This window comes from Nyctibius grandis, chromosome 1, assembly GCF_013368605.1.
Source record: "Nyctibius grandis isolate bNycGra1 chromosome 1, bNycGra1.pri, whole genome shotgun sequence".
Classification (NCBI taxonomy): domain Eukaryota; kingdom Metazoa; phylum Chordata; class Aves; order Nyctibiiformes; family Nyctibiidae; genus Nyctibius; species Nyctibius grandis.
In genome coordinates this window covers 74,467,270-74,494,738 of record NC_090658.1, presented here as the reverse complement: position 1 = coordinate 74,494,738, position 27,469 = coordinate 74,467,270, and the positions used below count along the sequence as shown (strand labels likewise).

At 41.0% G+C, this 27,469-nt stretch overlaps 1 protein-coding gene across 1 annotated transcript in view; it reads left to right on the top strand.

Annotated features, from left to right (window-relative positions):
- Window positions 1-24,966, top strand: part of SLC35F1 (solute carrier family 35 member F1) — a 276,349-nt gene extending 251,383 nt beyond the window's left edge. Inside the window, exon 8 of the mRNA XM_068402179.1 lies at window positions 20,857-24,966. Coding sequence (XP_068258280.1) covers window positions 20,857-21,081 — 225 coding nt within the window. The 3' untranslated portion in view covers window positions 21,082-24,966. The remainder of the gene's footprint in view (window positions 1-20,856) is intronic.
- Window positions 24,967-27,469: the final 2,503 nt, after the last annotated feature.

The following is a 27,469-nucleotide window of genomic DNA, read 5'->3' as shown; positions in this document are numbered from 1 at the left end:
AATGGAGAGCAGTCATATCTTCTCTCAGCCCCTAGTTCACTAATCAGAGAAAGCCCTTCTCTGCACCTCATCTGGTTGGATTTCATCCTTCCTGAGATAGTCCCTTTAACTCACGAAGCATGAAAGGTCCCTCCAGCACCTGGTGCAATGCTCTTGTCTCTCCATTTCTCCAGGAAGCCTGTTACCCCATAAATAGAAAGACTATTTACATTTTTCATCATTGCTCTTCCTTTGTGGTTTGTACTCATCCTGCAATCCATATATCTCGTGTCTCTCCATTGTTCTTCCCAGCTGAAGTGCTGATAAGGAGAAGACCTTTGTCAGGACTTTGTGGAAAGGCCTTTTCCTGAAATGTACGATCAAATTCCCGAGCTGTCAGTGTCTCCTTTCATACCCTTCAAACTTATGTTGCAGTTGAGATTTGAAAAGAGAGGCTATATGTATCAGAAATAGTGTGGCCAGCAGGACTAGGGAAGTGATCGTCCCCCTGTACTCAGCACTGGTGAGGCCACACCTCGAATACTGTGTTCAGCTTGGGGCCCCTCACTACGCGAAAGACATCGAGGTGCTGAAGCGAGTTCAAAGAAGGGCAATGAAGCTGTTGAAGGGTCTGTAGAACAAGTCTTATGAGGAGTGGCTGAGGGAACTGGTGTTGATTAGTCTGGAGAAAAGGAGGCTACGAGGAGACCTTATCGCTCTCTACAACTACCTGAAAGGAGGTTGTAGCAAGGTGGGTGTTGGTCTCTTTCCCAAGTAACAAGTGGTAGGACAAGAGGAAATGGCCTCAAGTTGAGCCAGGGGAGGTTCAGCTTGGATATTAGGAAAAATTTATTCACCGGAAGGGTTATCAAGTATTGGAAGAGGCTGCCCAGGGAAGTGGTGGAGTCACCATCCCTGGAGGTATTTAAAAGATGTGTAGATGTGGTGCTTAGGGATATGGTTTAGTGGTGGACTTGGCAGTGTTAGGTTAACAGTTGGACTTGATGATCGTAAAGATCCTTTCCAACCAAAACGATTCTATGATTCTGTATTCAGAGATCATCTAGATTTAAAAGCCCACTTCGTTATCTGGTTACTTCTTTAGTTACCTTGGTTTTACCCTTAGTCAGACCACCTCCTCCTTTTCTTTCTGATTTACTATCAAGTATTATTTCATATGAGGAAGTAGAACTGTGAAATGTGCAACTTGCACTCAATAATGAAGTCTAATATGTTAACATTAAATGATCTAAATTAATTCCCCTCCTAAGACTGTGTACAGCTGCTTGTTTTCTAGCTTCTAAAAAGCTGTTTCATTCCCAGCCCAGCTGTACATCTCCTTCAGATATGCAGCTCCTTCTGCTTATTGCTACAGTGGTCAGTGGGCACAGCCCCACTTCACTGGGAAGCAAATGGTTTTATATTGAATTAGGATCAACTGAGTGGTTTAGTGCCCCTTGCAGAACATAATTGGATGAGGCTTTCAAGAAACAGATATGATTTTTTCCCTGTGCTGCTACTTTTATCACCAGACAGGTTTATTGCACATAGAGTGGTAAATCTATGAAATCCATGGAAAATGCAGGAAATTAGTTTAACTGGGCTTTAGAGCCTCTGAGGCCAGGCTGAGGAGAAGATTACGTTTGAAGTGTTTTGATTCGTTAGTGTTTCATTTTTTTATAATACAGATTTGCAACATCATGACATTATAAACAGTTGCATTTGTATTCTTATCCCATATGCAGATATCTTTGTAGCACACTGAGCAATTCCCAGGCCCATGGAAGCTAGAAATACAGCATGTTAACTTGGCACAACTCTGGTGATATACGTGTAATTCAGGATGATAATTGTTCAAGGTGTTATTGTATTAAAATGTAATGATTTATGACTTTCAATTTGGGATAGGTGACTAGATTGTAGTGTATAATTTTTAAAATTATCTGCATCCCTCAAATAAAAGCTCTCTTTTTAGTTCTTCTGTAGTCAATAATTGATTCCAAATATTCCAGTGGATGGGGAAATGTGTCTGGCCTCTTTTGTGGCTGAATATTGGCCACTGCCGTAGCATTTAAGTGTACAACTCCATATCTTCAGTGTTTTTTTTACATTCTCACCATATTGATATATTTTATACAATTTTGATATTTAAAACTTTCTTAACTATCTGTTCTTATTTCACCTTCTTAAGCACAATTAAATTATCTCCTGCTTTGAAAACCAAAGGCCATCAGAATCCTAAAACTTAACAGATGACGATGATGACAATGATAAACCACGTCATCATCAGTGCTAGGTTAACAGTTGGACTTGATGATCTTAAAGGTCTTTTCCAACCAAAATTATTCTATGAGTCTGTTATGATGTTATCCTGTACTATCACATTAATCTTCACCTCTTGTCTTTCAAACTCATCTTTTGATTTGAGCTTTGCCTTGATTTCTTGGTTTCTATGAACTTCAGTGTTCCCAGGAGTGCCAAAGCCAGTCTGCAGAAGGCTCTTTCCCACCCCACACAGGCAGGAGTCATCCATGGTGCCACCCCAGTGTACAGAACAAGCCTGCGCAGCAGAGCCGAGGGGCTGCTTTGCTGGTTGGGTTTCACCAATGCTTTCTGTGTATAGACGTGATGGTAAACAGCTTTGGAAGCAGACAGGAGAAGGCAATACGAATGTAAGATATGCTGTGTAGAGGGATGTCTAGGCATAGTGTGGAGGAAATTTAATGTTCTGAGTAACAGGACTGTCCTTGCCCTGTCAGAGACTCTGATAGCCATTCTTTGTCATGGATACACTGACACCAGCGGTGCTGGGAAATTCAGGGTTAGCTCTCTGGGTGTACAGGGTTGGAACTGTTATATAACTTCCGTTGCTTTTTGCTTAGGAGGTGTTCTTTCTTACTTTTTAATCTCAGCCTTAGCTTTATTTTTATGTGAATTTTTAAAGTTCATACTTTTCATTTGCAAGCCATATGTTGTGCTAAGCAAATTAGGTTCTCACTAAATAATCTAAGCAGTTTATTTTGTGTTTTCCACCAGCTAGAGCATGCATACTGATTGTGTTCTGCACCAGCAGGTCGAGTTACACTATATTATATCATTACCTAGCAACCCAAGCACAATCAGTTATATTCTGCCTTGGCAAATTTGTTCATTATTTTATCCAAGATGCAGCTATAAAAATTCAGAATTTCTGGATATAGTAGAAATTTCCAAATGAAGAAAATGCATATATTTCATAATAAATCAAGTCATATATCTTGATTTAGAATCGTGGAGAGTATCTGTGACAAAGGACTTGGCTACACAGATAAAATGTGATACTTGAAACCTTTCAGCACCAGAAATCTGAAATGATGCTATCTGAAACCTCACTTGCAGATACTTACTGACGCTTCTAAAAATTACTTTTCAATGCTAATTCTGACAGCAGAGTCCCTCCAATGGAAGGGAGCAGATGACAGCCTTGCCATTATATCAAGAATCAAGGCGTGAAGGAGACTGGGTTTTAACATAATGGAAAAGAGAGACTACAAGTTAGGGGCAATAGGTTCCAATTTCATTTTTGCCAGCACAGATCCTAAGCAATGCCAGTGAATTGGGGATTTACATAGGCTTCACTAAGATGAAAATTTGTCCCTTACTGGAAACAAAGGAGAAGAATTAGGAGCCTCCATTAAAAGCTTGTACTTTACCACCCTGATCCAAATGGCTGAAGCCAGTATGAGCTTTTCTGCTGGCTTCACTGGGCTTCAGTTCATTTTCCTAAATTAGGAAAGTCTGCCACTCGAGGAATAATCTTGAAAAAAATCCACAATTATCTGTGGAGATAAAGACCATGCCTTATTGTGACTCTGTATGCTTCAGACAGTCATGGTTTTTGTTAGTGAAAGATCGATATGGTGTCTGTGGTTTGGGAGCAGGAGGTAGAATTAGTTTGGGGGAGGATTGTTTGTTTATTAGTTTGATTTTTACTTGGCAGCCATCCATAAACACCTGAGAGGCTTTTCACAATCATCTGACCAAGCTGAGAAAATACTTCAAATTATGTTCTCACTTTTTTTTTTTTGACTTATCACAGAATCACAGAATCACAGAATGTTAGGGATTGGAAGGGACCTCGAAAGATCATCTAGTCCAATCCCCCTGCCGGGGCAGGATTGCCTAGACCATATCACACAGGAATGCGTCCAGGCGGGTTTTGAATGTCTCCAGAGAAGGAGACTCCACAACCTCTCTGGGCAGCCTGTTCCAGTGTTCAGTCACCCTTACAGTAAAGAAGTTTTTCCTCAAATTTAAGTGGAACCTCCTGTGCTCCAGCTTGCACCCATTGCCCCTTGTCCTGTCAAGGGATGTCACTGAGAAGAGCCTGGCTCCATCCTCTTGACACTTGCCCTTTACATATTTATAAACATTAATGAGGTCACCCCTCAGTCTCCTCTTCTCTAAGCTAAAGAGACCCAGCTCCCTCAGCCTCTCCTCATAAGGGAGATGTTCCACCCCCTTAATCATCTTTGTGTCTCTGCGCTGGACTCTCTCTAGCAGTTCCCTGTCCTTCTTGAACTGAGGGGCCCAGAACTGGACACAATACTCCAGATGCGGCCTCAGCAGGGCAGAGTAGAGGGGGAGGAGAACCTCTTGTGACCTGCTAACCACACCCCTTCTAATACACCCCAGGATGCCATTGGCCTTCTTGGCCACAAGGGCACACTGCTGGCTCATGGTCATCCTGTTGTCCACTAGGACCCCCAGGTCCCTTTCCCCTACGCTGGTCTCCAACAGCTCTGCCCCCAACTTGTACTGGTACATGGGGTTGTTCTTGCCCAGATGCAGGACTCTACACTTGCCCTTGTTATATTTCATTAAATTTCTCCCCGCCCAACTCTCCAGCCTGTCCAGGTCTCTCTGAATGGCTGCGCAGCCTTCCGGTGTGTCAGCCACTCCTCCCAGTTTTGTGTCATCAGCGAACTTGCTGACAGCGCACTCTAATCCCTCATCCAAGTCATTAATGAATATATTGAATGATATACTTATCTGCAAGTATAAGCTGCAGTCAGTAAGATCCTTTTCTTTGCTTGCACTTGTTAGGGGACTGACACCTAAATATTTTAAACTTTGACAGTGGTGTCATCAGTGGTGCATCATTATTTCTAGTAGAGCAGTCAGGGCAGGCTAAACAATAATTTTTACAGTATTACTTCCTCAGTCATATACTCTAGGATACTTTCCTGATGAAATTGGATATGCAGGCTACATGACCCGTAAATTCTCTGTTTGAATGGAATTTAATCTCAAAGGGCCTTTATCCTGGTAGGGACTTCTAAGCCTTTGATAATAATGAGGATAAATCTTTTTACTAGTTAATTCTTTATGCCGTTGGTAATGTGCAGAAACCTACGTGCATGTTTCACTTTCTTTTCCAGAGTACTAAATTTCTTACAGTGGGACTCCCTCTCAACAACACTGTTCCCATGAAGCTGTACTGCCTGCATGCCTTTCATCTAAGTGGCATTTTAAAAGCTTCTTTTTCACTTTTCTTTATATTTTTAATTTATTTATTTATTTTTATTTCCTCCTCCAAATTATAATCAATTAGAAAATAGTTAGGCGTCTATATTTGAAGAGCTACCTTGAGGTGGAAAGAAGTTAGGTGTGGTTTTGATCACACTTGAATGTGACAGATAGGGCCACATCCCCTCACCCTTGTCTGAGGATGCGGGATGACGTACAATAAAAAGTATGAAGTAAAATGACAAAAAAGAGTAGAAGCTGGAAAATGCAATTACTCCCACCAAGATATTGTACAGTCTGACATTAGATTAACAACACAGCACAAATATGACAGCTTTCTGAAAATACTGCATTGTTAAAAGGATATCTCTTCCTTTCACAGTGTTATCTTGCAATAGATTCATTAGTTGCAAAGCATGAATACATGGATAGTCACTGTTTTGGAGCCATCAAAAAGAGTGTAAAAGATGTGGCATTCGTATTGTGGAAGTAACAATGAAAGCTTCAATTTCAATTATATTTTTTCAGACACCAGCTCATCATAAATGTCAAGTTCTGTAGGTTGTTTTCAGGGCTTTTAGGTTGGGATTTTTTTTTTCTTGGTCCGATGTTAAAAGACTGCTCACAACAGAATTAGAAGTTTTCTAGCAAAATGCATTTTTGTTGGAAATGCCTAATTATCAAAACACAAATGCTAAGTGAAAACATCCTGTTCTCAGTATATTCTCCCAAGGTAACACAGACCGGCGTTTCTGAGACCCTGACTATAGTTTTGCCTGCTCATTTAAGAGGTTGCAGCAGCGCACATTTTCCAACATTTTCCGCCAGCTATTCTAGGACTGGAAGATCTCAGGCACGAGAAAACACGAGGTACACAGCTTATGGATTCAAGGAGCTTTTAAGGCTTCCAGGCATCTGCCATGCAGATAATCCTGGCAGCTGCAGTCAGCAGTTGCCAGAGTTTCCAGTGAGCGTACTTTGTTTTAGAAACAACAGTTTTAGGTGATTCATAAGAGAAGCAAATGCAGGATTTCTGTTCTTGAAGGAGCTTCAGTTTCTATTTCGCATTCCAGTTCACAATTTTTTTCTTTTCTTTAATTACAGAACAACGGTTTGGTTTCCTAGCCAGGAACTAATTCATAATTACAGCAAGAGAACAGCCAGGAGTTGCTCTGCCTACCTATGCATAGGTTTATATTCTCTTAACTGTGTAATTTAGCTTTCTTAATGTTCTTAGTGAATGCCTGGTTAACAGAGTTTACTGACAACAGCACTGTTCTGTGCCTTGCTACTCCACACCTGGCTGTGAACTCATAGTATGGTTTTTGGATTTTTTGTATCAATGATGGTCATAATATTTCTTTTCTTTCTCTGTTTCTCCCTGCTTTTTATTGTGTGTAACTTTTGAATCAAATCTTTTTATATCTCAGTATCACATCTTCCTGCATAGCTTAAGTGTTAAAATGTTAAAAGATTTGTTTGCAATTTCAAAACAGCTTTTCAGTTTGGCACACTTATACTCTTTTAAAATATGAGCATAAGGTAGGTACAAAAGTAAATTTTCATTTGTACAAAAGGTGTTTGAGGCCAGTTAAAACTCATGTAATCACTAAATAGAACCAAATTCAGACTGAAGTAAGACGTAGTTTATGCTGACAATCCAACCAGTCAGGGAAAAAAAAGCACCACTATGTGACCGAGTTCTGCCTTTGGTCATATTGGATAGCAAATTGCCTAATGGATATTGACTACTCAAAAGAATACATGAAATGGAAAAAAGAATGTAAATGTTAACTGTAGTAAACAAATGTGTAAAATCAGCCTGTTCACAGACAGTCTCCAGAGAAAGAAGAGAGACAGTATATCTGCCTGTGTAATCTACTTAAATGGATGATCAGACTTGCTTACAATGAATTTCTTAAGTGCTCTGACCTACAAGGCACTGGAAAGGTGGTTTACTTACCTTATAGTGAGAAGCTGTTATTTTTCAAACAAAATCATGACCAAAGCTTTGGTCCTAGCATAGAACCTATTAGTTTCCTCTAATTTTTTATAAAAAATGAAGAGGAACCACAGGATTCTGAGTTTCCAACATTGACATTTCTCTATAGGGATGATGTTGTGCTGAGGGTCGGTATTGCTTTCAGTTATTATGAAATAGTCTTTCTTAAGTGTCTTGAACAAAGAATTGTCTTTGGCGAATGAGTTGAACATGGATAAATAAACAGGAATATACTTTGGCTACTTGAGGAAGGTAATTCATATCACTGTCATGAGACCTGAATTTTCAACACCTTGCAGAATGCCGAGTCCCATCATCCCCAAGTCTTCACTGCTGTCTTAGCAGTGGTAGGTAAGGGGGAGCAGTGTTTAGGGAACTAGTGAGAACTATTAGGGAATTGGAGTTGTGTGTCATTCAGGATGCTGTTTCATTTTGTATGCAATTTGAAGTCACTGCTGTCCACAGCCAGAAGAGGCGATGCCACTAATCTCTTCTGTCCCCACCTCTGCCCCTAGTCTCAACAGCGCTCCAGACACGGGAGCACTATAGCAGCCAAAGGGAGGCAGCAGCATTGTACTGGTGGAATATGCAACAGTATCCTTAGGTTTAGCATAAGGCCTCCATCCATCAATCATTTTCTTTTGGAGTTAATAAGTGGATATTATTAACTTAAAGAAATGCAAAAAGCCAAGTATTGTAACAGTGGGCTTTGAGCACTTGGAGACAAATAACCGTCATCTCACGTTACCTTGTTTGAATTAGTTTTGTGTTTCAATATAAGGAAAAATTTGTTCAGAAATCTCTTAAATACACCACAGAGTACATTATGAAGTTTAATTCTTACACTCTGAACGAAGTAAAGTGTTTTGGAAAAAGTAGTGAAGAGTCATGTGGAAGGTAAAGGTGAAGTGCTTATAATTCCTACCCAATATGAAAGTGCAGAGATATTAGAGGAAATCTTCCTGTTATTGGAAATAATTAACTCTTGAATGATAAATCTTCAACAAAACCATTTTAGAGTTTTAAAGGTGCTGGTGAGCATGGGCTGAAAAGGGAAATTTGGGAGAGTGGAGCAATACAACAACAGAGAACAGGGAAATGGTTTAAATGAACTGAAGAAAGTAAAAAATATTGTAACAAATACTGCCTTTTTCTTTACTACAAGAAAAAACAGAGACAGAAAAACATAACAAAGACATCCCATTGAAAGAGCTGGATCTTACCAACAACATACTTTTTCTAAATGACACTCAATGAATATGAAAACAAAGACCAAGAGTCTTAGTTTCATAATTATTTATGGGAAAAATAAATGAGAAGCTCAGCATTTCCCAAGTCAAGCATACTTTCGAAGAGAAGAGACTACAAGGAATGTGTTGAGTTACATACCTCAGCAATAATTTGCAACGCAGAGGAGGCAGCCAAAAAAAAGTCATGAATTAGCAAAGCAGCAGCTGCATTCAAAAGCTTAAATAAGGTTCAGTTACTGAAAATACATAAAGATTTTCAAATTATGATTCTTCAAATTGAATGCTATTTCCATCTTAGCATATGGAAACAAAGGCTAGAAGTTCCCCAGAGATGTAGACAGAATCATCTTTGGAAGCAAATAGTAAGGGTTAAATGTCATAGCTGCGTTATAAATTTGGAGATTTCTTACAGAATTGAGTAAGTCCTTGTTTCCAGAAGTGACCAGAAAAGAAGGTAGACCATTTAGGAAGTATGTTAAGAATTATGCCTGGCCGTCCACATGGTCCATGAGCCACCGGGAAGAAACATATGTAAAATTTGAAATGAATTAATTTATCTGTTTTGATTAACTAACTGGAATGAAGCGCTTACTCCAGTTGTGCCTCCTACCAGCCAAATCAATAAATGCTACAGACATACAGGGTTAAAGCATCCAAATTACCTTCTATGTCCTACCAAAATGAAGAAATGGGTCAACAGGCAGATATAACATCGGTCAGAAGACATCACTTCTACATGCTTTCAATCTAAGCAGTAGGGTATTTTATTAACTGCTAGAAAGTCTTCAAAAAGTGTCTTCTTTTTGTCTAAACTCCCCTTTCCCACTAAACTGAAAGCTTTCAAACCCATGACATGGGATAAATGCTTGTCATCAGCACTGCTGCTGAACAACTTATCTTAATTAACTGGAGTAAACTTCTGGAGTTATTCCCACCACCTGCATGTGTGAAGTTTAGCAAGCAAGAGTATCTGCTCTTTCAGGTGTTTAAAAGGCCCATAGTCGGTCTGAAGGAGATTTGAAATAGCTTTGACTTAAAGTAATCTGGATTTTGCATCTTAAGTACAAGAGGAGAACTTGTAGGGGAGAGCTCCAGATGCAACTGGACAATCCCTCCTTTTAAAAAAAACTTGTTACAAATAAATAGAGAGAAAACAAGGAGTAAAGAATAATCACAAAAGAAAATTGATACTGCGCAAGTGAAAAAGAAAAGGAGTGAAGTCTAATTGCTGTACAAGATAAACCAAGCTTGGCAATGAAGAAGAAAGTGAAACAGACAGCAAAAAGTTCTTGTATATGAAGAAAATAAACACTTTTGCTACGCAAAGACAGCAGAGGCCAAAATTAAACAACCCTTAGTTTGGCACCACAGCGAAATCGGGACCTTCTGTCACATATAGTAAGGACGAGAGTTAAATATGAAGACAATGCACAATAATTAATAGAAATGGAAATTACTAGGTCAGAAGTAGAAATGGAACACAATAATCTGAATACTTTCAAGCTTGGAAATATAGACAGTTGGAAGAATTGTATATGAAGTAGGCAATACGATAAAATCAGAAGTAGACACCAGTGAGGAATAATTAGGGACATGGTGATAAATGGAAAATTGGGTAAAAATGCAACCTGGTTCACAAAAGATAAATCATCCAATCTAAATCTGATGTCTGTCTGATAATTTAACAGATTTTTGTAGACAAAAGTCAAATGGTAGATCTAATCTGTCAGGCTTTTGTATGGCGCAGTGTAGAAAATTATCAATTAAGCTAAGCACTGTAAAGATTGGAAGCTAGGTAAGAAACTGGCTAATGAGGATAAAGGACAAGGCAATGTGCTGAGAGAGAAACAGCTTGCTAGAAGGAGCTCACTGATGGAGATCCCAAAGAGTTGGTCTGAAGATCGGTCTTGTGTAGTGACTGCAGTAATAGCTTTGGCACCCTCAGTAGGAAGAAGGGTTAAAGTAATCAGGCAACAAGAACTGACAACATTGAGAAATGCTATGAAGCACAAAGTGCGAGGTAATGTCTGTGGCAACAGATGGGAGGAATTTGACCATGGTTGTGACAAAGCTGTTTCCAAATGGGTCAGTCTAGGTATTTCTGGTATTGATGGAGAAGTGCTAATGCCATAGGACAGGATAATTAATCATTGGAAGGTAGGAAGGCCCTACAGAGGGATCTGGACAGGTTAGATAGATGGGCTAAGACCAATGGCATGAGGTTCAACAAGAACAAGTGCCGGGTCTTACACTTCGGCCACAACAACCCCATGCAGCGCTACAGGCTGGGGGAAGAGTGGTTAGAAAGTGGCCTAGAGGAAAGAGACCCGGGGGTGCTGATCGTCAGCCGGCTAAACATGAGCCAGCAGTGTGCCCAGGTGGCCAAGAAGGCCAATGACATCCTGGCCTCTATTAGGAATAGTGTAGCCAGCCGGTCTAGGGAAGTGATCGTCCCTCTGTACTCGGCACTGGTGAGGCCGCACCTTGAGTACTGTGTCCAGTTCTGGGCCCTGCACTTCAAGAAAGGTGTTGAGGTGTTGGAGTGAGTCCAGAGGAGGGCGACCAAGCTGGTGAAGGGTCTGGGGGTCTGACCTATGAGGAACGGCTGAGGGAGCTGGGGTTGTTTAGCCTGGAGAAGAGGAGGCTCAGAGGTGACCTTATTGCAGTCTACAACTACCTGAAGGGAGGTTATAGTGAAGTGGGAGTCGGCCTCTTCTCCCAGGCAGCTAGCGATAGGACAAGAGGACACAGCCTCAGGCTTCGCCAGGGGAGCTTCAGGTTGGACATTAGGAAGAATTTCTTGTCAGAAGGGGTCATTAGACATTGGAATGGGCTGCCCAGGGAGGTGGTGGAGTCACCATCTCTGGATGTGTTTTAGAAAAGACTGGACATGGCACTTAGTGCCATGGTCTAGTTGTCAGGGTGGTGTCCTGAAACAGGTATCCTGAAAAATACTTGTTATATGTACAGTAGCTTTCATTTCTGATGGACTGGGAGGGACTATGGTACCTCGACATATATAAATTAATCTGTAAATTGACAGAGAGGAAAGGAGAATTGTTTCAGCTAAAGACATAAGAACATATGGGTGGAAACTGAGAGTGCATAAATTTGGAATAGAAATTAGGGGGATTTTTTGGCTATCCTAACAGGGACATTCCAGAACAGACTTCAAATAGATTAGGGGGAGTGGACAAAAGTGCTAATAATGCTTGCAGGAGGACAGGGCGTATTTGTCAGATGGAATATGCGATCTGACTGTAGGCAGTGATGGGGGGTTGGATTTGACAGCTTAGGACATGCTCTCCATTCTGATTCCCTCGTGCACCTGTCTTGTGAGTCAACTCAGTTGAGAGCTTAGAGCTCATGAAGTTTGGCCTCATGTTGCCTGCAGCAAACGCACCAGACCATGGAGAACCCCGATGTGAAACAGCCATATCACACTCCCTCCAGGCAGCTTAGATAGTCGCTCGTGGTAAGGGTGCATGCAGCTGCATATTCCTTGTTTCGCGGGGTAGGAGTCCTCCCCATTTGTATGGCTGAGAGAAAAGAATGCCGTACTGGGAGAGCATTACTGCAGGAATATATTGTTAGATTCAGCAGAAAAATATAAACAAAGGGTCCAAGGTGAATCAATTATTGTAACCTTGGTTTTGAACACACTGAACACAATTAGCCTCATATACAGTAATAGAGAATCAAGTACAGCAGACAGCTGCTACTATATTAAATACTTACACACAAAACCAGAAAGACACGTGGCAACTAACAGCTGATAGAGCAAAACAGCAAAGAACGTTGGAAGGTAAACGTGGGGAGGAGAAATTGTTTTTATTTTTATAAGCATTTCTGTTGTGCTCCTCCTTTTTGTATTAAGAACATTTAAAAGGATAACTGCCTTACCACTGTCTTGCCAAGTGACTCATATAAAATAATGAGAAATGAAGCCCTCTCATCCCACAGTAAGGATGCTCACAGGAAACTACAGCAGTTTAATGTAAGTGTTTTAACTTCACATAAAAATCTCTTTCGTATGTAGATAAGATAAGATTAAAACAGATTGCAGGACTCATTCTACCTTGCACTTTTTAATTAGACAGACTGCTGGTACCACAGGGGTACTGAACACAGGCTCAGTTTTTCTCCACGTCTGATGGTGGAGGCAACAAAGGGAAACAGAAGAGAAAGCAACATTCCCATCTCTCCTGGCACACAGGAAAGGAAGATAAGCCATTTCACACAAACATTTTGCTCTACCAGGCACATATTTAGAAAGAACAGCCTATTATAAATTTTTTCTAATTATACTCTTTCAGAAGCATGAAATCATGCAGATTTGTACAAAACCAGTATTTGCCTTACAGCTGCCTACATCAACCTCCAAGATTTTTCTCCACATGCTATCAGTTTGCTCCATAAGTTTGTTTTATTCCACCAATATGTTCCAGGAAAACCATGAAGTTTCCCAAATTTTAACAGAATTAGTGGTGACAGTTTTCCGGTAACCCCCTCCTCCTTTTTCTCCCTTATAGATAACCTCTAAGAGGCATCTAAGAGCTTAGGACTTCCCCACTCACCACTCTCTTAACAGTTAAACTGTGCCCACCAGCAAATACCCTGGAAGGACTGAAAAAGAGGGCGCTGCTATATGATAGAAGGCATGGACCACTGTGTTTTACCTACAGTAAAACATGCATGCACTAGAACAGGATCTCTGAGAACCAACTAGAAAATACAGAAAATGTGTCATATGATTACTTCACATCACAATTTCTATGCAACATTTGCAATTCAGTATAAGCCATAGTAATGGGCAGCATTTCATCTGAGAGCTCATCAAGGATGCAAGCAGGCAGCAGGAATCGAGTATGGCCTTTCTGTCATGCGTGAAATGACAGAGGCAAAACTTCCTTTGGCTTCTTTGTTTTCACCAAATGGTAGTGAGGCTGATGTCAGGTTTCCACTGTCATTGAAGCAAGCCAGATGCTTCTTGCTTTGGATTCTGGCTGGCATGAGCAACAATGATCTGTTGAGAAATGCCCTGCAGCTCAAGCCTCCTTCATCCAGTGCAAAACTTTTTATGTGACTGACAATAGACAGAAAGGAAAAGAACTAGCTACAAATTTCACTTTGCATCCCAGCTGAGTTTAAAGGGCAAGATAAGACCTTAAGTCATCACTTAAGACTATATCCTCACAGTTTGCCTTGAAAGTAGCTGGAGGTCATTAAGGTGTGAAGATAACACAATCCTGCTGTTAGTGGACAGACTTGCTGCCCATAAGTTGTCATCATTACTGAAGCTGTGCAGAACCCCTTGGTACCCTTCTCAGCAAGAGAACCAACACTTCTGCTTGAGCATTCAAGCTTCTGCAGTTGAGAGATGCTAAACTGTATCTCAGTGGTTTGGGTCCATTTAGGGATCTCTAGATTAAAGATCAGAGAGATCTGGTAGGACATATAAAGGTTCAGGTGGATGAGTTTTATTAGTCCAAAAGCAGTCTGGAAAACTCAAGTCAGCCCCTCTGGTGTTTGGTGCCATTTGGGTTTTACAAAATCCTGTGTTTCACTGTTGGTGGCCGCACAGGTTTCTGTTGATGACAAAGAATATATCATCACCTGCCTAGAGCTTAGTTCTGCAGAACGTTTGGAAAGATGTCTACATATCCCTAGGAAATATTCTGCCCATAACTCTCACCTGTGATCAGTGACCAGCCAAAGGTCAGGTCTGTATCTCTCACCCTTGAAGGTAGACAGCAGTAATTGAGGCTGAACCAGCAGATCGTTCTTCCAATAAAGAGCAGGGCAGACCCTGAATCCCAAAGGGAGCATCCCTTTCTCCCCAGTAGGAGGAAACAGAGAGATCTTCCTTGCAGGCTGGGACAGAAATAGTCAGCAACAGTTTGAGTGAGTCACAGTCCCAGCCTAAGACAGATTTGGCCAGATCCTTGTGGGTCTGAGCTGAGGGAGTCACCAGAGAGCATTATGAGATATGACTAGGATGCTGGCTCCTGTTCCTATTAATAAAGTAGTATGTCTGTAACATCCAGCTATGCAAGTTCATAGCTCTCAGAGCCCTCACCCTTCCTGGTACTGCTGCTGGCTGGAGAGTGTGTGCATCCCACAGCGCAACTTCTGCGCTTGGTCACAATGAGCTTCATTTGCTATATTGGAGGCGAAAATAGAAAACAGTGTGAAAAGAAGCTCAGTCTCTCTATCGATTCATCAAACAGAGTAGAAATGTCTGTTTGCTGTATAAAAGATAATGAGAGAAATTTGGTCTTAACTTCTTTCACTCAGCCTGCTCAGGTACTCATGTGTGAAATTACCCAGGGGTAAAAGACATAAGTCGGTTGCAGGAACCCCTGTTGGCCTTAGCTTTGATGGGCTGTGCAGTGTATGCTACAAACTGAATTAGTTCGGAAAACAGAGAGATTCATCAGACCACACAGACCCACTGATTGGAACAAGACGTTGGTGGAAACTGCCTGTCTGGAGAGCATGGAGGGTGTCAACAGAAATACAGGACTGAATGAATTCCACCTGATAGGCACAATTTTGTCCCTCTTCATCAGTGCAGTTCTGAGGAGATCGCTTCTCCCTAAGGTTTAAAATTGGAATTAATAGACCTGATTTCTTTATTCATTTTTGTCAAAATGTGGAGAATTTCTAGAGGAAGGAGGGGGAAAGGTAGTTATTCCATTTCATACTTTATCACTGAATATGTGAAACATGACAATTCTAAATTTTCAGTTAGTCCTATTTAAAAAAATTCCTTTTTAAGACTTAAAAAGCAGTTATGTTGCCATAGGCTAGAAGCTGGGCTTCGTATTACCTACCAAGAGATTCAGTCTACGGCTGCTGTTGTGAAATACAAATGGGGTTGGAGTGCTGCAGCTCCGGTAGTCTGCTCCTGCAGACTGTTTCCAGTTCAATGGACCAAGTAGAAGAGAATTTACATTTTCATAACCATTGTGATAATGGTCATGATCATTATCATGATAGCTGAGTGAAAAACCAAAACTAGCAAATCATTGAGTTTCTTTGTGCGGGCTTTTCTGCAGACTCACATCTGTCTGGTTTTGTCACTTTAGATATTGTTCCACCCCAGTGTCAGTGGTAGCATGGATTTGGACATCTGTGACAGAACTACTTGTCTGCAGATTCCCTCTGCAGCAGTCAGTCAGTCAGTCAGTCAGTCAGTCAGTGCAGCATTTCCTTGCTGTGATACAGTGATTCTTCTATGCCCTTTCTTCCTTCTTCCCCTTCTATGTTCATGATCTGTGTACTGAAGAACAGCTCACTCTCTCCAAACCAACCCATGAATTTACTGCCTTCTGAACAGTTTTTCTTTCCTTTTTTCTTTTACTGTCATTTTCTTATCGATATTCATGACAAGTAAATCAGATGCACAGTTTGCTCCCCATCAAGAAGTTTCTTTTACACCCATCTTTTCAACTGGATTGCTTTTAAAGCACAAGAATCTCAAGTGTAAATTGTAGTAGTGTTTTAGCTATAGTGGTTAAAGGATATATGAAAGACAAGTTTTGCATGGAGAGATAAGAAGTAGGGGATAAGAACTAATGGAGAGTAAATTTTGAAAGGTTTAATAGTTCATTCTGGATTTTAAAAAATCTTAAGTTTTCAGATGCCTTTATATTGTTCTTCTTTATTTTAGAAATCTTGTGATGCTTGACTTTCTCCCAAAATGCCTGATTTTGATTCACTTGGAACAAAAATACTGTAAATAAGCTAAATTTCAAATGGGTTTTGTAAACTTAATCCACAATTGTATGCAGCACTGTTGTAAGGTATCTTAAAAAAAACCCTGCAGGTATGTTTAGGTTCTGTTCTTTTTTAATGTAAAAGAATTTGTGCGTGAGTAACAGAAAGTCAGACTGATTTCCCCATGTATTTTCTGTGGTCAGCTAGACCTTACTGCTGCAGTTGTTTTCTGGCAGGGTTCTGCAGTAGCACATATTGGGGTGAGGAGCGAGACCCCCTGCTCCTGCAGCTAAGCCGTCAGGTGCCATTAGCTCTTCTGCTAAGCCTGGCTGGGCAAATGTATTCAAGTACTGGGTCCCTAAGGAACATCTCTTAGATAAATACCAGAAACATCCACTCACCCAGAATCAATACAGGTTTTGATAGACTGAGCAAATCTTGTTATACATATTATCTTGTTACATTTGTCTAAGTTTTGCTTTGTGTGTTTATCTTCAAATTGCACCTAGGCTATTTTCACCACAGGTACTAAATAATGTCTAGAAAATATATGTTTTTTACATTTTCCTAATTTTTTAATGTTTGTAAATATCATTGTGTGTTCCATATTGAATACTTTCAGTTGGGAAGGCATTTATAAACACCCAGATGTCAGAGTGGAGCAGCCATGGTGAGATCTGTAGAGCTGATTGAACTATTTCATTTGACTACTCAGTAAGTTTTGGCAGATGCCTTTCATGTCAGTGATGAAATCTGAAATGTTATTGTAACTAAGACACTTAGTTTTTCTCTGCAAATGAGGTCTCTGCCTTCTCCTCAGAGGATGATATCCCTATTTCCCATTTTTATTCTGTAAACCCATCTTTATTCCGTAACCAAGTGTTACTCTATCTTTTAAATCGGTAAGAAACCGAGGGTCATCTAAAATAATATGGATTCACAAAACAAATTCGTAGGCTAAAAATCTATCCCAGGACTCGAGAGTGTTAGATCATTGATTTAATCACAAAGTCATGTGCTCTCTCAATAAACTGCATGATAAGCAAGCTTATATACATATGTACCTATATATGTAGATACAAAATCTATAGTAAAATTATTCAATGATATAGAAACACGAGTTATTTTTTTGGTTGCTTGGCTAATCTAAGTGAAACAATTTCTGACCATGTTACTTTTTGAACAGATTGCAGTTATCTGGTTTAGGATGGAGGGAAGTGGGATTTGGAGAGACGTACAAATCTGAATATTTCTAAAATATTTTTTCTTAGAGGAAATAGGTTTCTGTAGGAAGTGAGACGTAAGTCAGAAAAATGCAGCACAATATCATTCTCCAGTAGCTTTTTAGCCAAAGAGGAATTACACGCTTCCTGAGAGCCTGTAGTTTGGTACTGGAGTTGTGTAGAGGGTAGGAATGAAAAATGATCTTCCCTCACTTCATTTCTCAGGAATAGCTCTTTCTGCTGTTTTTGAATGTGTCTCTTTTGCTGTCTATTAATAGTGAATCTCAGCAGATGAGGTTTGTAAGTCAAGATTAAAAAAAACTCCAAAACCTACATGTAGACATAGCAATAGAGTGTGCCTGGAAATCCTGTCGCCAATAAAATACAAAGATTTCAGCTAGACTCTGAGGAACGCAGTACAGTGAACAACAAATTTTGTATTTGATGAACTAAGTCTGCATCCTCCCATCACACTGCTGGATTCACTGCCGTTTCAATAGGAGGAAAATACCCATTGATTTCAAGGGGCTTTGGCTCAATCTGACAGAGTACTGACAAAACCCAGAGATTTCTCATATACCTACAGTATATATTCCTACTACTTTGGTGCTGCAGAGAACTGCTGCAGAAAACAATTCAGCCTGAACCTTAACTTGTTTCTAAGGAAGGTAAAGATGGAATTGTTGTAGGGCTGTCAGGATCCAGATCTCTTTGCACTAGCTGTGTGTAGGATGCCAAAGACAAATGATTCACAGGCCTTTGTTTAGATTTCCCCCAGCTTCATCCAAACCCTTTCTCCCAGGCTGGAGAGCTGCCACTGGTGGGGACACTGCCATGGAGGGAGTATTGTCGGGCAAAAGAGCCCACTGGCAGGAAGCCTCTGAGAGAGGAATGAGAGGTATGGCCAGGAGGAGGGGGATGTGGTAGAGCTGGAGCCACAAACTAAAGCGAAAGTGAATTGGTTTTGGCTGGGCAGCTTCTAGAGCGAGAAAAAAAAGCACATTTAGCTGCTGGAAGCCCCACAGATTCCTCACAGCAGGACACAAGGCAATCACAAATCTGGCTGGCATTCTGGTTATACAGTGGAGCAAGCCAACTGGCTGTCCAGGGTGAGAAATTCAGACGTAAGGTGGGAAGGAGGGACAGTGGGAAACTAGGGAACCAGTTCCCAGCTTGGGAAACTAGATGCATTTGGCTCGTGAGTTTTGCTTCAGCTTAGTCAAGTCCACTGCTGCCAAGTGGTACCCAAGTTCACATGCAAAGAGGAAGTGCTGGGGAAAGTGCTGAGAGCAAAATTGAACTGAAAATGGGGGAAAAAATCAATTGGAAAATACTTTGAAATTATTGACTTGGGTTTGATTGCCACATGGGGGAGATCTAAGCCTAAACAGTCCTTTCAGAGCTGTGTCACGTGGGACGAATCCTTCAGCAGACACAGAGTGAGGCTCAACACTGTCTTTGTGGCTGGTGGGACAGCTGGATGATTACATCAAATCATAGTGCCAGATGACATGTGAAGACCTGGTGACATTCCTGGAAAAAAGCAATTAACAGCTGATGAAAAGCAGAGCTCTTCCTACCCTGTAATCCTTCTGACACACTTCAAACTTTCCCCATTATGGTCCTTTCCCACTAAAACGTGCGTGCTAGCTGTGAGAAACAAAAACACATACAGATATATCACCACGGGTTATATGTCCAAAGCTTTCAAAGATAATGTGCATTCTGTAAAAAAGCCAAATGCTTCCTCATACGGGAAGTTGGACACAGGTTTTGTAGGTTTATTAAATGGCAACAAATTAACATCGCTACAAAGTTAGCTTAAGTGAAATTTGCTTTCTCCACAATGATTATTTCTTTAAATATAAAAAGCAGAATTGCTAAAAAGCATCCAAGATAATATAGTCCAGTCTATCCATTTTTTGCCATGCTAAAGTGATCCAGAAGAAACAAATTGGGCATCCATCAAAGCATAGTCAGTTAGGATTAAAAAACAGACTTGCAGACATCTTTATGTAAAATACTGAAGTACCTCATGAAGCAGCTAATACCAGGTTGCAGCTAGTTGGTGATGTTCCAGTATGGATCCCTGACAGTTGCAGAATACAGGCACTTTTTGAAGTCCCAGTGAATACAAATCAGTTCTATATCCCCACCAACAAGGTAGCATGCAATTTGTCCTTCATGGCTTCTCACACATAGCCTGCAAGAAGAAATAACTTGTAGTCTAGGATCGGGAAACAAGTCATATGGGCTTAAAGCCATTTTTGTGTTCCCCATAGCAGGAACCCAGTATCTAAAGCTAATATCCAATCTAGAGCTAATATCTGTGCTTTTGAAACCCTGCCTTTGCCTTTATCTTTGTCTGCAAGGACTAACATATTGCCAAAAAGGTTATTTGTGTTGTATTTTTAGTCCAGGCACACGGAGTCTGGGTATGTCAGAAAATTTAGGCTGACCTCTGATCTAGTGGAGCTGTGTGCCAAAATATGTGTACTTGAGCTTTCAGTTAACTGCCCTCCATACATACTTTCAAACCTCCTGAGATCAACACAGAGCATGTTTCACAGCCGAAGTTCATCCTGTCCAAACTCACATTAAATCTTCTGGCATCTGCTTTCTGTTTACAAGCAAGAGAAGCTGCAGGTGGGCTTTTTAAATGCCTTTATTAAAATATGTATTTTTAAAGTATATATGTTTTAAATGCTTATTTAAATGTTTATTTAATGATATTTTTATATTACCAACAGCATTTATACTTCATAGACATGTGGTTTAGCTGCAATTAACTTGAGATTTGTCTACTACCTGTCAGACAACTGTAGATGATAGTACCCCACACTGGAGCTAGAGAAACTTGGACTCAGAGAAGTAGTTGGCTTGTCTAAAAGCACAACAAAATCAGCTTTGGATATGTGACCAGAAACCCAGCTTTCCCAGGTCCCACCTGATCAATACTTAATAGGCCTGGGCACCGGTGAGCTGTTGGTTATAGAAAACAGGGGAGTTGATGGGAGCAAATCAACTTTCAAAGAGACATCCCAATGATAGGGGGTTTGTTCTGTGTGGTGTGTGCCAAAACAAGGATCTGTGCCTACCCCTGTCTGCGGGTCTTCATGAGCTCAGGATAAGTGGTGCTGTGTCTGATGATTCTACTCTTATTTCTGCTTAGTTTTCAGGACTTTACTTGTTGTCATTCTTCACTATCCTTGTTGGGTTGGTGCTCTACTCCTCCACGTCCACCTACGTAGCCCAGGATCCTCGGGTGTACAAGCAGTTTCGAAACCCTTCAGGACCTGTTGTAGACCTGCCAGCCACCGGCCAGCTGGAGCCTTCGGTAACATACACCAGCCTGGGGCAGGAGACAGAAGAGGAGCCTCACGTTAGAGTTGCTTAAACCCAGGGCTGTTGATCACGTACCGATGATTCAGTGGAGCTCTTATATCCATTATCTCTGTATTGTACATAGAGAAAGGTATTTACCAAGTGCAGTTACACTGGTGAGCTGCAAGGTAGCAAATAAGGAAAGCTCATAAAAATACAAATTAATTGTTCCAGGGTGTTCATTGCAAGGAGATGCCGGTCCCTCGTTTACGATATGAGCAGCATTTTTGCAATACAAACTGCTGTATATGAATCAGTTAATGTCAAACTACTTGTGAAAGATATTCAATAGATAAGCTGAAATTACAAAAAGAAATTCATAGAAGGGTGGTTTTGCACCCACTGAGTGATATTATGCCTAAGCCACACCAGTTGTGGAAAAGCCGCCTTTTTACAGCAAGTACACTTCCGCAGTCACTGTTAATTTCTCTCTTAAGATTTGTTTGTTTGCACAAAATAGATGGGTTACTCGTGGTAGCAACACCCTGACACATTTTTGCTAGCACCTTGGATTTGGTGAGGGAAAGACAATGCATTCGTCTGTGCTATCTGTCTAGTTGCCCTTTCTAGGTAGTCTGTTCCATGAATCCAGAGAAGGGACAACTTACACTATCCGTCTCTATTCTAGGAATAGGTATAAGGCGAGCATTTTAGCCTTTCTATATTTGCAGAAGTGAAGTCCTCAAGCATTGGCCTCTCTGTGATCCATGGCAGATTTCCTAGCAGCTGAGGTTCTGCATCAGGTGACAGGGAGTTAGTTTCTCTGTAGTCATGACTTAACACAGATTTCTTACTTTTTAAATTTTAATCTGTAAAAAGAAAAATGCATTTTCTAGTTTCCTATGTATTGTACCTCTCCATGGTAAGATGAAATATCATGTGGATCAGGGCACTTATTTTAGGTACTCAGTGCATCGAGGGCGCCTTCTGCTGTTCCAGTTTGCTTACTCTCCTGTGGTTCATTATTCTAACAACAGCTATTTAGAAATGTGTCAGTTTTTCACCAAAACCCACAAATTATAAAAATCAGGAAGATGAAGTGAGGAATTCATGAGCAGAAAGACTGGACCATCTGCTGGTGTTGCTGCAGTAGCGCAAAGGCATTCATACCAGCAGGGTGCGGCCAATTATTTTTCATTAACTACAAAACTGGCAGAAGAATTTAGTAGTTGTATTGCATTCCTGGGGACATATGAAAATAGTAAGGGTGTGCTCCACAACAGTACTTCTGCTCCAGGAGCCTTGTCAGAATGGGGGAAATCTTAGTCACCACCATGAAAAATCCATCTCTGCCTCTATGTTTGCTCTTCTGAGAGCCCAATAAAAGGAAATCGTTACTTCAACATCCATCATCTATTTTTAATTTTAAAATTGAGGAAGGAGAGTTGATCTTATGTTGAACAGATAGAAGAGGGATCCAGGAGAGCTTGGTTTTGTTCACCAGATCTGTCACATCTCTGCGTGATCCTTGGGCATGACTTACCTTCTGTGTGGCTGAGTTTCCCAATCTGTATATATGGGAATAATGATATTTTACCTACCTCACAGGGGTGCAATAGGACCAAGTTATTTTAAAATGCTTCAGGATCTTCAGAAGGAAGGCATTTAAGAAGTACACAATAGTGCTGTAAAAATGTGTATACATTCATTGTATTTGAAAATGGAGTTTACGGCAGGGTTGATAAATATTTTGCTTGTGGGCATAGAAGGTGAATTTGATTTGAATGTTATTCTGCTGAAGAAGTCTGTCTCGAGTGAAAATGTAGGGCTTCATGTTTGAAAAATACAACTTATCCATTTCTATTTAAAAGAGAAAAAAAATCAATCTATACTCTGGAGATTAGAAAGGCCACACAGTTCAACCGAGCAGGATGAATTTCTGCTGAGGTAACACTCATCTTTCGTAGTCCTGTTCTGCTTTAATATAGAAGGGACTTCCCTGAAGCAGACTGGGAGAAATATGTTTGCATAATATACATGAAGTGGCAAATGACAAAATGCTGTTGAACAGCAGAAGTATGTTGTATCTTATTCTTGCTGTGGAGGAGGAGAAGAGGCAATTTCTGTCCCACCGTGTTTGGGCTGTCTGCCACGATCCTGCTGCAGCTGAGGGAAGGGTCTGCAGTATTGCCCAACCATGCCTAAAACCAGCCCAAAAGCTTCAGTTAAGATGGCTTGGGTTTAAACTCATAACAAATGTATGATTTTTTTGTCTGCTTTCTGTTTATATAATCTTTTTAGCACTCATGTTTCCAAGCTTTTTCTCTTAAACCATTGAAGATTAAAAAAAAAAAAAGATTCCCACAGAGAAACAGAGTCCATATTCTGGGGGTATTAAGGAAAGTCTAAATCCTACAGGATTCGAAGAAAAAAAAAAAATTTAAAACTACACAAGGAAGATTACCTGATACTTCAGGGTAAGGTCTGTGGGGTGGAAGTCCAGGTGGGAAGCACATGGTCGGGTGAAGCCCTCATGCACAGGGGCCAGCAAGCATCCTCGGGTCAAGCCCTGGGAGACCTTTGACTTGAAGTGGGTTTTGTACATTCCCAGCAGCAGAGACTCCAGTTACCACCACCATGGCTCCCTCAGGTACCCGGAGGCATGCTGGCAGGCTCCTGTCATCTCAGTCTTTTTTGCTACCTTTTATACCAATTAAATACCTTTCTCTGAACATCAGTCCCTGTGTTGGTCTGAGAACCTTGAGGATTGCGTGAGTGTGTGTTTGTTTCATGTTTACAATTCCTTACTTTTGCATAATTGTTTTGGTTAATTTCATTATTAGTATTTATTTTTAAGCCAAATGTTTGTAGTCCTTCCCTTCCCCCTCCTCATTTTTCTGACACTAACTTGTAGATGTTTGTTAGAGTCTTCTCAGAAACAGCTGGGCAGGAGGCACCTCCCAGCCAAGTCACTGGACTGGGAGTTTCTACTTACAAGGGTTTGCAATCCATGGGTGGCTGAGAGGTGCCACCTGAAGTAATTTTTATAGGTTATTTTAAAAGGCTCTGTTGTACTGAAATAAGTTATGAATGTTTTGGCATGCACTCTGCACCCGGCCACCATCCCCTGTGTTGCTCACATAGGAGGAGTTTGTCGTGCAAAGTGGGGCTGCTTCACTCTCTGTGTCTCCCGTTAAACAAGGTGGATACTTGGATTAGCACCAGTGTGCTAGTGCTGGATGGACCTCAAAGGAAAACAGTAGTACAGCTTTACAAGTAACTGTGTTGACTGAAAAACTGAGGTCTGGTAGAGGAAAACATTACTTCTACCTGCTTGTTTTCTGCAGTTCGAGACCTCAGTACGCACCAGCAAAGGTTCAGCTATCTAACCGGCAGCTACTCTCCGTGTTGCGTAGGACGTCTCTAGCTCTGTATAGCTCCTTGCCTGAACAAACTGAAACTCTGTGATACTGCTGGCCCTGAGCAGCCCGTAGCAAGACTGATGTAATTTTCTGCTACCAGATGAAAACCTTCACTGAGAGACAGACCTTGTCTTTGTTCCAGCTATAAAGTTTCAAAACACACAATGATAGACCATGCAATTGAAAATTTTGCACCACTGTGTCATAAGAAGAAGTTTCAATGTATAGTGTAGAGATTGCTAACTTGTGCTATTAACATTTTGACAAGCGTGTAGTATCATTTTCTTTCCTTTTTTTAAAACCATTTAGTATTCCTGAGCTAGCTACAAATATAAATTTTACCCCATGGGTAGGATTTTATTGTTAAATGCCATAATAAAGCACACTAATCTTGACACCGCAGATGGAAATACGAACCAAAACCAAGACCAAGCAAACAAAATCCCAACCCCAAATCCTGCATTGAAAAGCTGAACAAACCTTTCTCCATTTTGATATTTGCATGCACCTATATGGACTGGCTGTGGCAATGTAATGCCTGTATAATGTTTTCAAATAAAAAAAAATAAATGCTTTATGTAAGCGGGGTTATTAGTGTCCTTGGCTGTTTCCTTTCTGCTTTCTTAGCCTAAAATGATTTTTCTGAAGTGTAAATCTTGACTGCGGGGCATAATTTTTTGCTGTGCTGAGGACTTCTTTCCCTTGTGAGGTGGTTAACCTACAAGTTCTTCCAAGGTGGCTAAGCATAGGTGTCATTAGGCACCCCTAGGTATCTTGCCTGGCCCCCAGATGCAGCTCCAGAAGGATAAGGGGTCTCCTGTGCACCCTCTGTCTTAATCTGCCATTCCCCTATGGCTACCTCAGGTATCCTGATGTTCGCTGCCCTCATTTGGACACAAAAGCACTCCCCCACTGCTTTCCAGAAATGATTAATCAATCTAGAATTAATCTGGGGCAACACACGTGTATGGTGTTGAAGGGCTTATCTAGCAGAGGTTACCGAGTGTCGGCAGCTGCCCTACCCAGCCCTCCCTCTCGGCTGCTCTGCCCTGCACTGTGGCACTATTCCCAGCAGAGTCCTGAAAGAGGGAAAGAAAGGATGGAGACAAAAATTAGACAGCAGGGGAGAAAGGAGTGTCAGGAGGAGCAGAACTGGGGAAAGAAAGAAAGAAAATGAGACTTTGGCTTGTTTAAAGTCCACATGGGAAGAAAGGAAAGGAAGATCCTGAGTGTGAGAGCAAGGGATTTTGTGAACATGTATTCACCTCTAAGAGTGTTCACCAGCATATGCATCTGTTCATCTGTCTTTGCCTGATGTCTCCACAGGAAACTCTGCAATGTTTCTCATGTACTTCATTGCTGAGAGTGAAAAAGGGAGTGGAGACTGATGAGCTCATTTCCAGCCTCTCCCTGCATATGACTACGTGGAGCCCTGAACATCTCAAAGCCAGCAGTGCTGCACCAGTGTGCTGGTTTATGTCTGATTTTCCAGTGTGAATGTTTCCTAAGTTATCAAGAGCTCCAGAAACTGAGTTAGTGTACATGGCTTTATCATGCTAATAGTTGATTTGTATTTTCCTCCAAAACTGCTCAAGAGTCCCTGTGGCATTACAAAAATTTCCTTTTATTGCCTGGCTAGGATTCAGCCTGGGTGCTTGAGTCATATGAATAGTAATTGCTTGGAATCACTAAAAATAGATCATAAACAGGCATTAATGGATCTTTCTGTGCTTAAATCAAACATATTTCAACACTGAAGGACATTCAATCAGCTTAAACCTACCAGTCTCCCTTTGGTTTTGTTTATTTGGAACTAGTTTTCAAAAATATTACAAATCCAAAGTGCAATGCTTAACAGCAGTATGCTATGGCATTCACATAAGGAAGCAATGCTTTTTACAGTTATAAAAGTTGTTTTGTTAATTCTGCTCCACAATTTAAAACAAAAAATATGCCAAACCTTTGCGAAAGGGAACACTTCTGCTGGTGCAGCCGTGGACCAGTTCCCACAGCAAGTGCGAAGTGGGTACCAAACGCCAACAATGCAGCAGTGATGATGACATTGGAGTAAAAGCATTGGCCACATCATCCTCTTCCTCCACTTCGAGGTGCGGGGTCATGCACTGCAGTACTTATTAATAAAAATTCCTGCTATATGGAGGATATTAATTCCATAGGGCTGGGATCACTAATCAGTGATCAGTTGCAGACTGGCTGTGAGCTGCCAACATGAGACAAAAACCCACAAATTGCCCACAAAAGCCAGTTGTCACCCCCAGACACTGTACCTTTCATTGCAGTTGGTATTTCAGTTTCAGTAAAAGGCCCACAATGTTTCTTCAGTCCCCATCGCTGGCCGGGTGACACGGGGCAGCCTCCAGAGCCTTGAACAACACCCCAGGTGCCCTGTGGTCCCATGAGGTCGCTCTGCTGGGTGCAGGGAGGAGCTGCTGCCCTGACTCTCACTCGCATTTCCCTCGGTGAGGAGGAGCCCCTGCTACCACTGCTCCTGTACAGCAACTAGGCGGAGGAAAAAACTTCGCTCAAAGTAAATATTGAGGCTCGAAGTGAAAAGTCAGCACTCTGTGCAGTCCTTTCTGTTGTGAAACCATACATTTGCTATTATTTGGGTTTTTTTTTTTTCTTATGCTAGAAGTTCCATTTTTAATTGAAAACAATGCACTGAGGCCCTCCGGTATTCATGAGGTCAGAATTTGCCCCTTTATGGATAATCTAATGTTGCAGAATCGCTTTTAGAATACAGATATTGTCAATCCTATATACTATGCAAATATTTGTAAATTGAGACTAGGTGAAGCTGATTTTACTGGATTTATAAATTTTATTCTATTTAGATTCTGATTTATAACCTTGAGCTATAGTTGACTTTTTTGTGACTCCTCATTAAGTACAATGGCCTCAGGCAATTGCTTAGTGCTACCCTGACCTTAATAATGCATTATTAATTCCTTACTGCCAAATACATTATTTATACTAACTACTCTATTTTATTCCCCACGTCTTGATACCACTGGACTA